This window comes from Squalius cephalus (genome assembly GCF_949319135.1).
Source record: "Squalius cephalus genome assembly, chromosome: 4".
NCBI lineage: Eukaryota > Metazoa > Chordata > Actinopteri > Cypriniformes > Leuciscidae > Squalius > Squalius cephalus.
In genome coordinates, this window is record NC_137125.1 from 41,942,195 (window position 1) to 41,957,111 (window position 14,917).

The window sequence follows — 14,917 nt, forward strand, 5'->3', positions numbered from 1 at the left end:
TGTATGGGGTCGCTAACGACCCGAGGTGTGTAATATTTAAGTATATTATAAGTATATACAATAATTGATTTCTTTGATGACTGAATAAGTGCAATTCACCTTTATTCCACAAGGTGACAATGTCTAAAATACAAAGATAAAATGATGTTCTCGCACTCAAGTTACCGCAGGCAGAAAACAAAAGAATAGGAATTATCATCAGCAAAACTTGAAATGGCTCTTTTTTTACATCAAAGCAAGTACTGAACGCAATTAAATATTAGCGTCACTGTCACTTGATGGTGGATCTGGTGAAGAAGCTGTCAGCGATTAAAATATTGATTTTGAAGATGTTGAAAAGGATAGTTTTGAGAATATGTTTGAGATCGCGAATATGAGTCAGATGCTGAATGTACTGGGAAATGAGTATGAAGGTAAAACAGTAGCAAAACTCGAGAGCTTGCTAATTTGAATGTGAGAACTTGTAAAATTAATATTTGTATTTGTAAGTTGAAATTTATACTTGCAGCTCTGATGTGAAAAGCTGCATCTATCGATTTGCACACACAGACAATACTCAGAACACCTGTGTTTTGAATTCGAAGTTGCAGATTAATAGTTACAAATGTGTAAAGTGTCATTTACATAAACAAAATGACAGGCACAATTGTGTACTACACATTTATCTTTGTGCTTTAGTTCAGTTTCGTTGTACAACCACAAGTCGGCACTCACAACCTCTCATATCTGGCAGTACAACTTCAAATCCTAGCGCTTTTACTTTTGCTACTCTTTTTGCGATATGCCTGTAGCAAAACTCACTCGTGCACTTGTAAATGCAGACTTGAGAGAGCAGAGTCGGGGGCGGGGCTGGGGTCGGAATGAAGTCATTTTATTGGTCGATGCCTCACCAATGAACAACGCCAGCCACAATGCAAACATTTGTATGCATATGTATCAGCTATTTTTTAAAACGCTTGGAAAATATTTTTATGAAATATCATTAGTTTTACTGGAATAGTTTTACAGAATATGAACGCAACGCGTTTAATTGAGACAGTGGTATTAAAAGACCAAACAGGAAACACCATAAAGCATAGCCTATACAGAAAAAAATTGAGCACAGAATATGAACGCAACGCGTTTAATTGTACGTTTTCCTCGAAACCCAAGAAAACGCTTAATGAGGCTTAATGGACCAACAGTTATAAAATAAAAATTAAAAACAATAAAAAAAACACATAATTTGTTACTTTATTAATAAAACACTAGGCAGCAAGTTTATTTGCACTGAACACACATTTGCTTATATATATATATATATATGAAGAGTTCAGATGCTCGTATATTTAAAATAATTTCACTTAAATGGCAGTAAAGATTAATATATTAATTATCATTTAAGTGAAATTACTGAACTTAAATATACAAGCTTGATAAAAATGATCATTCTATAAGAAAATTTCAAATGGCATTTAGAGGCTTTTGCATCTGAACTCTTCATATATATATATATATATATATATATATATATATATATATATGTGCCAATTCCATTGCAATATGAAAATGCACCTAAATTATCTGATAAGAATGTAAAATGTATACCTTAATATGCAATGTAAGTCGCTTTGGAAAAATGTAAATGTTTTAAATATTCACCCTAGCCTAACTGTTGGACACACAAAAACAAACAAAACATAAATAAATTATATATATATATATATACGTACGTGTGTGTGTGTGTGTGTGTCTTTTACAGTCTATGGTATATATACCATATATATATAGGGCATACATATATGGTATACGTCATATGTTTTACGTCATATTCTGTGCTCATCTGCTTTTCTGTAGTATGCATTAGCATTGTGTCTACTGAGTTTGATAATTTCGTTTATTTATTTTAATATCAGTCTAATGCATTAAGCCATGTTAGTGTTTCAGTGCACGCGGGTTTCGTGACATCATCGAACTCCCATTTCATTGGCTAGGTGCCAACCAATAAAACGGCTCCTTTGACCCCCCTCCTCCCGCCCCCCTTTCCCTCTCACCACCTCTGAGTTTCAAGTGCACAAGTTAGTTTTGCACCTGATATATCGCGAAAAGAGTAGCAAAAGTCAAGGCGCGAAATTTGAAATTGCAGTGACAGATTTGAGAAGCTGCAAGTGCCTAATTGAGGAAGTACCGCGAATGTGAACGTAAGATTAAACGCAAAATATATATTACAAGTTTGTGTCTGTCGTTGTATTTCTGTGAATGGCATTTTACACATTTGTGTCTACTTGTCTGCAGCTTCAGATTCAGAATACAGGTTTGTGACTATTGTTTGCGAGTGCAAATTTCAACATTCAACTTCAGATTTTTATTTTACAGGTTTTCACATTGGAGCTGTGAGTGTAAATGTTCATATACAAGTACGAATATTTATTGTACAAGTTCTCAAATTCACATTTACATGCTCTCGAGTTTTGCTACTGTTTTACCTTCATAAATGAGCTGGGACTGATGATGGTGTAAAACATCTACTCAAACTCCAAACCCTTCCAAGCTCCAAAAGATAACAAAATATGCTTGATTTTATTCTTCTGTAATTGCTACTCTAATATCAGGAGAGTTTTATATTATCGCGACAGGTAGAGATTTATCCATGTTAGATATAGATCCGGGTCGCTAAAGACCCGAATATGTAATGATGAAACATTCATGCATTTAAGGGTTAGGCATTTGTCCAAATATATAAAAAAATACCTTGTTTCTCTTCAATGCTTCAATACTTTGACTAGTGTGGTGGAATGAAAGAAGCAGTCACAAATACAATATAAATGATTTAATTTATATTCAAATTTAATTTAATTTAATTTTAGTACTTTGACCAGTGTGGTGGGTTTAGCCAAGACAACATGGGCATAAGTAAAATGTACTTAAAAAAATAAAAAAATAAAAACCATAAATACAATTTATTACAAAATTGAATTAATTTATTTTCTTTGGATGTACCAAGGAGTCCAGGTAGGGTGTCATTCAGTCAATCCATCAATCAATCTTAAATTTACAAAATAGTACTACAATCAATAGCAGTTTCATCACTACATTTGGTAGTTGTGCCATCAAAACTGCACATAATATAATAATCTAATATAATAATATGTCTGCATATATTTATAGTTGTGTGCTGCCGGAGTAAAGGCCTGCTAATCTTTTAGCATCTGTGACTGAAGAGTCTCTGTGTTCCCATGGCTCCTACATGCCTCATTTCTCTCTCAGTATCGCAGCTCAGAGAGGTTAATGGCTAATGGCTGTAAGAGTAAAACACAAGTTAAATTCATCCCCTGCTTCCTGCCCATTACCAACAGGGTCAAGCCCCACTGAGCTTCCTACCACAGTCACAGAGCTACCCGCTGTTATCGCAAAAACAGCTGCGAGCAGTTTTGACAGAGTCACAGTCTTTCCCACCAGCTCCATCAGGTTTTCTCTTTTTACACTCGCACGCGTACTATCCCCCGACGAGGACGAGTGTTTTGATCCACCGTGAGCATCGTTTTAAGCGGTCCGCTGACAGGCGTCAACAAAGAAAGTACAAATATAAATGCGTGTGCAAGCAACAATCGAGTCTGCCATTTTGTTTCAATTATTAACGCCGCTCAGTTTAGTGGTTCATGAATATTCTGCCATCATTTGCATACCAGAGGAATGGAGCTTGTCAGTATTCATGACAGTGGTGTGTGTGAGGGGAAAAAATGATCTGCGTATAGAAGTGTGTCCAAGTGGACCCAACAGACTTAATAGCATTCATATGTCTGCTCAGCGTTCACCATGGATACAGAATATCTTTTTATCAATTACATAAACCTAATGTGTTAAGACTTATAGTGTTAAGGCTGCTAATGTGTTAAGGCTGACAGTTGTTTATTAACACACTTTCGTGTCAGTGAGGTGCAGTCATAAATATTCAGCAAAAGAGAGTGTTATCTCTAATCTACAGTGGTGATTTTGTTGTGAAACATGCGAATGCGTGCAAAGTCTGGAACAAACATGATCAAGCATGATCTATGATTACCCAAGAACTGTTAAATGACAGTCACAGCATCGGATGGTTTCTGTCATTGTTTTTTCCAGACATTTACAGTAGCTTACTTAAGGAGTACAACTTGTTAACTCGTCATCAGGGTGCTTTAAATATGTATGTAACCCAAATATACTCTCTTCCTTGAAACACAAGGTGAAATAAAAAATATATATCTAGGCTCTTTTTAGTATACTGGAAGTGAATGAATACTGGAACTATCAAGCGTTTTTAGACACAGATTTATCAACGCTAGCAACACTGTCAACGCTGAAATTTAACTGCAGCAGTCAGGTGGTACAAGTCAGCTCTCTTTAAGTTGTTTGCGTTCATTGTTATAGTAATGTTCTTTGAGACATAGGGTAATTTGAACACAGACTCTGCTCTGCGCGTTCATGTGTTTTGTAGGAGGTGTTGCTTTGTAGATCGCTCTGAAGGGAGGATGGGATCAAAGCTAGTTTGTTATTGCTAACCTCTCTGGAATTGCCTACCCTACCTTTAATGTCTTCTGAAGCCATATAGTTTTGCGTGACAAGTGGATTCATTCACTTGGAACTGATTGTTCTGCTTCACTACTTCATTGACTCATTTAATCAATACTTTGTTATCATTGGTTAACAGCTCACTGGAGGGGAAGATGTTCAGCGAATAATGACTTAAATTTCAGTCTGTCATCACAAATCTATAGTATGGCCTACTAAACTATAATATGAACCTCTTTTATGATATTTGTATGGTGTTTTTGCAACATTTTGGAAGATTGAATGCTCTCATTCTCTTTAATAATTGCATGGAAAAGAATATTTAATTTATTTTCCTTTGTGTTCAGTAGTAGACAATTATAAAGGTTGGAATGACCCTGATGATAAAGGTGAAGATGAAGATGAAGATTTACTACATGTATGAATCTTTTTTTTTTTCCCATTTGAGATGAGGTGCCCAAACCTTAGTGCCCAAAGTGAGGTTTTATCAGATTTAACTCACTTTTGGGGACTATTTTGTCCTTGATGTATTAGTAAACATATATGCATGCTGCTTGGATTTTATTTGGTTTTTTTGCCTAATTACCTGATTGTTTATTTTTTTCCTTTGGAATGCAGGGGAAAAGATGATGCTTTTCACTTGTTTGACTATGGCAAACCTTGTTACTCATCTCCTGCCTTTGAGTTGGCAATCAGCAGATTTGAAAAACAGAAGGAAAGGAAGATGAGGAGGGTGTTGAATAAATGTATGCAGTCTCTGATTTTGTCCGGATGGATGCCGTAGGGCTTGTTGACTCACTTGGTAGTCACTCGTTTAGAGCCAACATAATCATCCCATACTGTTTTCCGCATTCCTTCATGCAGAGCTGGAGAGACAGAGAATGCAGGGATGGAGTTACTGTTTCTGAACAGCATGGCTTTCTGTAGTATGGGCGTGTTTGTGATTGATGGGAAGGGTTTTTCTCAGTAATTTGGTGGAGGAGTCAGATGTAACCCACCCTTTACCTCGTTCTGCTCTCTTTCTTTCTCTTTTCCTCTGTTTCATCCCTCATTCACAGAGAGTGATCTTACTCTGGGGAAATCTGCTCAGACCATAATGTGATCCCACTCCTACACTGCAGCGTGTGTGTGAATGTATATACAGTACATGTGCTATTTTTTAATTATATGGCTTGAAACCAAAACACACATACATAAGCACACACAGCAAGATGTACTAATCTTAGGGATGAGAAATCTTGTTACTAATAATAATTATAACAATAATATTTTTTTATGTTTTTTTTTTTTTGTGTGTGTATGTATAACAACAGAAGTCAAGCTTCCCTTAAAAAAAGCGATACAATACAATGGTATACATTGATGGTGTCAGAAGGTAAAACCATGGTGCTTTGATAGATACCATGCTACTAAATGACTTCCATATTCAAGATACTTCAAATACCATGATGACAAATACAAGTTTGCTGTATAAAGCAGTATAACAGACTTTTTTGCACAGCTAAAATAACTGGAAGCGAATGACACCGTAATTCTTACACATTCAAGTTTTCGGACACAAAAATGATTTTGTATCTTTTTCAGAATACACAAACCAACAACTTTTTTTTAAATCATCATTTACCAGTATGGCTGATTATACATTAATGTTCAAAAGTTTGAGGTCAAGTAAGATTTTATGTTTTTATGCTCACCAAGGCTGCATTTTTTTGATCAGAGGTACAATAAATTTTTTATATTAAATTATATTATTATTATTAATAATAATGATAATAATGTGAAATTATGTAATATTGTGAAATATTATTGCAATTTAAATGAATGATATTATATTTTAATATATTCAAAAATAATAATATAATAATATAATTTATTCCTGTGATGGCAAAGCTGAATTTTCAAACTTTTGAACTTTTTTTGTGGAAACCATGATACGTTTTTGGAGTTTTTGAGTTTTTTGATGTTTGTTTGAGTTTCTTAGCGAGGAGTTGGTCGAAGTTTGTTGGTAATTGTTGGTGTGAATTGGAGTTTGTTGCGGTTGGTTGGAGTTTGTTAATGTTTCTGAGTTTCTTGGGGTTGGCTGGAGTTTGTTGATGTTTGTTTGAGTTTCTTGAGGTTGGTTGGAGTTTGTTGGTGTTTGTTGGTGTGTATTGGAGTTTGTTTGGCGTTGGTTGGAGTTTGTTCATGTTTGTTTGGGTTTCTTGGTGTTGGTTAGAGTCTGTTGATGTTTGTTTGAACTTCTTGGGGTTGGTTGGAGTTTGTTAGTGTTTGAGTTTGTTGGGGTTTGTTGGAGTTTGTTAGTGTTTGTTTGAGTTTGTTGGGGTTTGTTGGTATTTGTTGGGGTGGAGTTGGTCGGAGTTTGTTGGTATTTGATTGGGTTTCTTTGGGTTGGTTGGAGTTTGTTGATGTTTGTTTGGGTTTCTTGCGGTTGGAGTCTGTTGATGCTTGTTTGAGTTTCTTGGGGTTGGTTGATGTTTGTTGGTGTTGATTGGAGTTTGTTGATGTTTGTTGGAGTTTCTTGGGGTTGGAGTCTGTTGATGCTTGTTTGAGTTTCTTGTGGTTGGTTGATGTTTGTTGGTGTTGATTGGAGTCTGTTGATGCTTGTTTGAGTTTCTTGGGGTTGGTTGATGTTTTTTGGTGTTGATTGGAGTTTGTTGAGGTTTGTTGGAGTTTCTGGGGTTGGTTGTAGTTTGTGGATGTTTGTTGTAGTTTGCTGGTGTCTGTTGGGGTTTATTGATATTTGTTGTAGTTTGTTGAAGTTTTTTGGTTTGTTGGTGTCTGTTGGTATTTGATGGAGTTTTTTGGTATTTGGTGGTGTTGTTGGGTCACTGTGAATTGGCCTTATTGGGTAAACATGCAGTGTTTGCCCGATATATTTCCATTCCATTCTCCATTGTAATAGCTTTTTGTACTTTTTTTTGTAAAAAACTGAGGGAAAAAAAAAGTCCAAATTATTTTCTGTAGTAACTGAGTATAAGCTGACATTGGCAAAAAATAGTACATATAACCCTGAATATTCTTATAATTTAGAAAATAATTGACAAAATACCATAATTTAAAAAATATGATGGCAAAAAAACAGTAAAACAATGAGGTGGTTCACTTCTGTGTGTGTCCTACACTGGCTTTCAGAGTGTGTGTTAAAGGTAATGGTGCAAAGGCTCTGCATTAGAAGCTCAGTGTTCAGCCATGTCATTAGCATTGAAGACACAGTGTTCCTTCAGAGTCTTCTCCAGCTCTTGCTGAATGTTCATTCTTTGAATTTCTGCATGATTTAGTTTCTTTCCATAAGCCCTTTTGCTTCCCGGCTGCATCGGCTATAAGTCGTACTTTATGCTGATGACTTTTTAAATCAATGGTGGGAATACATTTATCTGACCAATTCCGTCCTAGTAGTTAGCTCATTGTTTTTAATGTATGAATCCAGCAGTTTTAAATTCAGTATATCTCTCTCTCTGTTTTGTCTCTCTGAAGGCCACTTCTCACATGTGTCGGTCAGTGATGCAGAGCGAGGTAACCATGGTGACGACTCTACAGGCCTGACTCCTGACTGCTCGCCTCCTTCACCTGATACGGCCCTGAGGAATATTGAGAGAGTCATCCGCCCCCAGGTACACACACACATACAGGAACACACATCCACACAGAGTCTATTATGTTGCTCTGCTCTCAAGGTTAATGGTGCTCTTTTAGATAAAACGTAGTCTGGCTGTAACTATCGCGGCATCTGTGTGTGGGAGTCATACACACATGCACACACACACACACTCAAAGAGCAGTACTGTCTTACATCTACGCTTAGATACTGAGCATTCTTCATCTTAATTATATGGCTATTATAAATATGCACATGCCCGACGGGCGGATTCTCTTCATGCTTTGATATTCAATTGTCCCATGACGCCCTCATTTTCACTCCTTCAAACTTGAGGGTTTTTATTTGATTATCATCAGTTACAGTATAGTAATATCAAGCTTTAGTGTTTCCAAAAAGTGCCTGGACACTTAAAAAGGCACGCTTAGAAGTGGTATGAAAGTAGTTGCATTTATCAAACCAAGTGGCATTTAATAAACAAATAAAAAAAGAACAGAGGCACACTAAGCTAAATATTATACAAATAATTATAAAAAATTATAAAATGTATATTGTTTTTTATTAATTAATTATATTAATATGAATTATAATTAATATTAATTGTTTATTAATTATTTTAAATATACACGTAATCATAAATTACAAAAACAGATTGTAAAATAAGTTGAATAAAAATATTATTTGAGTATGTTTTAAAAGAAAATACTATTTACATTTTTCTACTTCAAATATTATGTTCAATGTTGTACTTTCCTTTTGTTTGTAATTATTTTTGAAATTTACAAGAAATTTCTGAGGGAAAATTGTTTCAAAGTAAATCCTACACTAATTTTATATTTAGTGCATAAAAGGTATAATTCACCAATAATGATGTAAAAGTGCCACAATTCATGCTGACAAAAGAAATTATACAAATCATGAACAGCACAAATACCCTCCAAAAAAGTTCTGAATGCAATTTGCATGCTGTAATTGTCTATTTTGCGATTCTGTGCACTTGGTTCAGATACAGAAGAGTACCACTATCTGACATACTTTACTGGGACTATACAGAATCAGTGTACCATTACGATCCAGACACCTGAAACAGCTCTTTAACCAAAATCGTTATGCTTTATGAGTGGATATATGCCTGTTAAAATGCTTTTCTCCATAATTTTCAAAAATGTTTTAAACATTAAGTAATTACATGTACTGTACTTACTATAGGGTTACGATTAGAGTTTGGTTAGTTGCATGTAAAAAAAAGCTCTAGCATAATTTTTTTGCAGATACCACTTGGTTTCATATTTTATACAGTATCTAATGTAATTGAAATTGTTTGTAACTGTGGTTTAGGTTTTCAAATTCTATTTGAGGCCACTTTATATGATGTTGTCTCTCTCCTGATAAGTCTCTTTCTCTCTCTCTGCTTGCGACTTATTATTCTCTTAGAAGAGTGTGAATGGGCTCTTTATTCGTCCCTGTCAGAGTGCTCAGTGCATCCTATCAGAGTCATGTTTGTCCTCTTTTCAGACGAACACAATCACTCGTTTATCTGCGCTGTCCTGACTTTGGGCCGTGCTGCTTGTTTGCTGAGCGCCCGCAGGATTAGAAAAGGACACAACTGTGCATGTTCTCCCCCACTGTCTCCAACAACAAACTCCACAATGCCCCAGTCAGGCACATGACGTGTGCTGTGTGCTTTTTATAAAGATTTATGTCATTTTTTTCTAGTCCAGTCCAACTGCTGGTTAATAAGTCACATAACGTGACATTTTCTCCCTATTTTTATGGCTTTTCTATTTTTCATTTCACATTGAGTTGCGAAGCTACGCAGGCAAATGTGCCAAATGAGAACTGATTTTTCTCTAAATGTGGGTTTTAAAACTAGTAGCGCTTCCTTTTGCGATGTATCGCTTCAAAATGCTCCATGTGTTTACACCTGGTCACTTCATGTGTTTTTACTGATCAGATAGCTGTCTGATTTCTTAAAACGGTTCCATTTACACATGGCCACATAAATGTGTCTCCGCAAACCGATTGTAGAATAGGAATAGAATAGGAATCTCAAATCACCTCCTGAAGCGGTTTGAGCGATCGGATTTAAATCCATCTTGAAAGTTTTTCGGAGGGCATTTACACCTGGTCTTTTCATGATCAGATAGCTATTCGATCACAGAAAGCGACCAGGTGTAAACAGCCCCTAAATCATCACACAGCACTCATGATCACTGAAGTGGACTGCCATCAGAGATGATGCGGGCTCCCGCACACTGATGGGACAATCGAGCTCCTCATTTGCTCGATGCACAAGCAGAGTGGAGTCTAGTCACGTCTGATAATCAAATGCTCTACGGCTCATCCAGGTGTGCCTCTACTTCCAGAGGGAGAGAGGAAGAGACTGATGCAGGATCATTAGCCTCTAGCTTCATTTAAATCAAAGCATAAGGCACCATTGATTAAGTGTCCATTTATAAGGAGGTGTAACCTAGAGGTAAATGACCTGGGCTAGTAACTGTACGGCGGTAAGTCTTTGAGCTGCCATCAGTCAAGATACTTAACCTCAAGCTACTCCAGGGAGACCTTTTCCTTCATTTAAAATGTCGGTTAACCCCGCTTCAATCATGAATGAAGTGCCGCACGCAGTTTTGACCATTTTGCTTGTTTGCAATGTAAAGAGCTGGTTATTTGACTAAGCCAGCATTTTCTTTACTCTAGATACACTGTATAAATGCTTATGTTTTATGTATTTGTTCGTAAGACAAATACATTCTATTCTGTTCTATTCTATTCTATTCTATTCTATTCTATTCTATTCTACAAATATAAGCTATATTCTAAAACTGAGTGAGCAGCCTATCTACTAGTGACAGCATAATTAATTATGATATCTTATTTTGGTCAAAATCTAAAGCACACACTTTCAAGAAATCTTTGTGATGAAGACATTCCCACAAAGCAGTACAACAAGCTAAGTGAACAAAACAAAAAAAAAACATCCAAGATTTAATCCATTTAATCAGAAACTAAAACGTTTCACTCAATATTAGTGTGTGCCGTCTTGTGTATTTGTCTTGTTAGCTTAGCAACATGCTAATTTCAAACTGTTTTGGAATCAGTTGATTCCAGTAGAGTTTAACATTAGAATGTTGCTAAGCTAACAAGACAAATAATGTTAGCTTAGCAACATGCTAATTTCAAACTGTTTTGGAATCAGTTGATTCCAGTAGAGTTTAACATTAGAATGTTGCTAAGCTAACAAGACAAATAATGTTAGCTTAGCAACATGCTAATTTCAAACTGTTTTGGAATCAGTTGATTCCAGTAGAGTTTAACATTAGAATGTTGCTAAGCTAACAAGACAGTTCCCTTTTAAACATTAAAATACAAAGAATTTTGGGTGCCAATCACTTCTGACATTCCATTTGAACAGCAGGCAGTTCACTAGAGTAGGTCTTGAAACAGACCTGTATTATTTTAAAACTGCTTTTTTGGACATTGTAACAATTGTGTTTTACCTAATTTAATTTCTTGTTTAACAAGGCTTTCCGGTAAAGAATTGATTCTTGATCTGAATCGGCCTGGCAGAGGACAATGCATAATTAAATTTGGTAAAAAAAAATGCAATTAACCTTTGTAGAAAAGCAGAATGACAGTGAAATGTGTTCTTTTGTGTGCATGAATGTGGACAGGAGCTCTTGAACTGTAGTGGGGACAGAAAATCCTCTTGATGCTTTATCAGCTATATTTACATGCACACACACACACGCACGCACGCACGCACATAAACATAACCACTGTTATACTGCTGAGCTAAAGACTGCATTTCTGTAATCAAGTGTGTGCTTTCTCATTTAGGTTTCTTGGAAAAGAGTATAAATACTTTTAAATACTGAGGTTAAAGAGCACAAAATACAAAACTGTCATAAGACTTTGTCAGCTTCAATGTAAATGTATTGACATTTGGCAAAACTGCTTTGAATAACTGTGCAAATACCTCGGATATTCAGATCAACCAAACAGAAAAACAACCGGGTGAGTGTTTCCCTCATAGGTTTAGAGTGTAAACGGCCACAGGAAGTCGCTTTCCTTTATCTTGCTCATAAAGGCACAGATCTTTAGGTGCTTTAGTTTGTGTGTGTGGCATACAGTTTATCTGTGTTGAAGCCCAACTGTGATTAATTTAGCTGTAAGTGGTTCTGATAATCTTGCTGCCCTTTCTGACAGTGCAAGATCCTGGTGAACGTTTGATAACAGAACCTTCACTGTGTTCCTCTTTAATGACAGAGATAAAAAATAAAAAAGCACACACACACACACACACACACACACACACACACACACACACACACACACAAACACACACACACACACACACACACACACACACACACACACACACACAAAATATACAGCACTAGCCAGTTTGAACATGTTTCCCATGATTCTGAAAAGTGTTCAAATATTTGTAGACAAATAATATATTATGTATATATATATGAAGATGTGAGATTTTTGTTTCCAATTACATTTTTAATTTTGTAAAAAAAATTAGTTTGGGTTATAAATAAAATGTCACCAATTTTAATATCAATTGTAATCTAATATATTTAATATATATATATATATATATATATATATATATATATATATATATATATATATATATAACAATTTAATATATTCTGTAAACATTTTAATATATTTATATAGATCACTAAATACTTATTTATATTTATGTATATAAATATAGGTTATATAAAATACTTGTTTGCGAATGTGTGTGCACGTGTGTGTGCGTGCATAGGCCTACTGTATGTAAACAAGATATATTCAGCAGTGGATGTGTAAATTTATGAGCACAACTGGATTTAGTTGAAGAGAAACGATGCACTCAGTTTGGCAAGTTCAAGTTTCTGAGCTAAAAGTAGTTTTGGTTACGTTTGAAATAGAATTTTCAAAGACTTACAACTGACAGGGTTTGTGTTGTTACTAAGCATCTACATAGCTTTTGTCTATTTTAATGACAGACATTACTGCAAGAAACGAATGCAGTGGGAAGACATCAGTCTTTTAGAAGACAGAATATCAGCCTCTGATGAGAGAGAGATACTCAAAGCTGTCAAAATGCCTCTTGATGTGAAGTGCAGCTATTGGACTGAATTCACACATTACAGAGAACTCTCACAGCCACCGACCTGCTAGTTTTCCCTCACAACTGTTGTGAAATTAAAATTCAAAATTGAAATTTGATGGCGGTGCATTAGAGGATCTGTGAACACAACCAGGTTGCTGCCACTGGAGTGGTTGGTTGGAGAGGGTCATGACATTATGATGTATCTTTTCTGATTTTGATTGACCTTTGAAGTGTGTGTGGGGGTGTACTAGTGAGACACAAGGAGTTTAAATTAAGAAGTGTTTAATTGGCAGTGTGATCAAATGTGTGTGTTTGCACTATGAGTAAAGTCAGTGTAGCCCACACACACTCATCAGTGACCTTGTGCTATGTGTCTTGTGTTGAAATGTTCCTGTGGGCTCTCGAAGCCCTGTGCTCATAACATATTCTACATTTTTTCTTTAATAGCAACTCAGGAATAAAAGATAATTTCATGCGCTCAGCTGGATGTTGAAAACCACTCTGGTGATTAAACTGTAACACTGATGAAATGGTGACAAGCTAAATGATGCAGATTGCATATTTCATGCCCATAGCCCCTTGAGTTTTGAGTTTTTCATGCTAATGATGCTAATATCATGGAGGTCTTCGTATATGATACAAACAAACAGCATGAAGCACCAGCTGCGTGAATTTTTACCTCTCAAAGTTTGTCTTGCTTTCTTTTATTGCCTTTTTAAAAGGATATTTCGCTCATAAATGTATTTATTACATGTACATATGTTTATGAGCAATATCACACGAGTAGCAGTGCGATATGGCTGTATATTGCCCAGGTAATCACATCGTGCTGATATACAGCCAAATCACACTGCTACTGCGATATTGCGCTGATACAACAGTTCGACGGCACAAGTGAGTAAATAAGAAACAACAACCGAGTGTCTTTAAAAAGGAAAAAGATTCACGGATTCAGATCTCAAGTTGACGGTTTAACAGTTGAGCCCAAGCCTCCGTTACTAATTCTAAAACGTCACTTTAGAACTAGTAATGAAGGAACGTGGATTTGCTTCATTAAAGCTTATTGTATTATGTAGAATATTATGGTATTATAAGAGAGAGATCGACTAAATTAGTGTATTACCTGCATCTGATATAGCATTCATTCTTCTGGTTGATGTCTTAATAGTAAATCCATTATAAAAAATCTGTTTCATATCACAATCACTAACTGACCCTTTCTCAATACCAAATACTCCATATTATTTATATAAAATAATATTTATTGAACAACAATATTTAAATGAACAACAATAGCCCATTATAAAAGACAAAAGGAAATAAACACAAGGAAACAATTCAGTCAAACGTACAAAAGCAGCGCTCTAGTACAGGATTTAAGTTAAATATAGCCTAAATATAAAGTTATGAAACTTAATTTTAACGAAAATCGATTTGCTCTGTAACAAGACCAAAGGTTGCCTGTTTAATATACCCCAAATAAATTATATATAATGTTAAACCACTATCTACATCAGAGCCAGTGGAAAATTCCTGAAAGACTGTCCGAGATGACGCTGTTCTCTGCGGATACATGAGCACTGAGCGGCCGCTGGACGGCCTGGCCTCTAAACAAACTGTAAAATAGGCGCTATGTTTATATATGGTCACATATTTGAGGTCTAAATAGCTACATT

At 35.6% G+C, this 14,917-nt stretch overlaps 1 protein-coding gene across 7 annotated transcripts in view; it reads left to right on the forward strand.

The window, feature by feature from the left end:
• The window catches only part of anks1b (ankyrin repeat and sterile alpha motif domain containing 1B), a 170,790-nt gene that overhangs the window by 73,114 nt on the left and 82,759 nt on the right, over nt 1–14,917 (forward strand). For all 7 annotated transcript variants that reach the window (XM_079869804.1, XM_079869803.1, XM_079869805.1 and 4 more), the window contains one exon: nt 8,002–8,138. In XM_079869804.1, the coding sequence (XP_079725930.1) occupies nt 8,002–8,138 (137 nt within the window). The remainder of the gene's footprint in view (nt 1–8,001; nt 8,139–14,917) is intronic.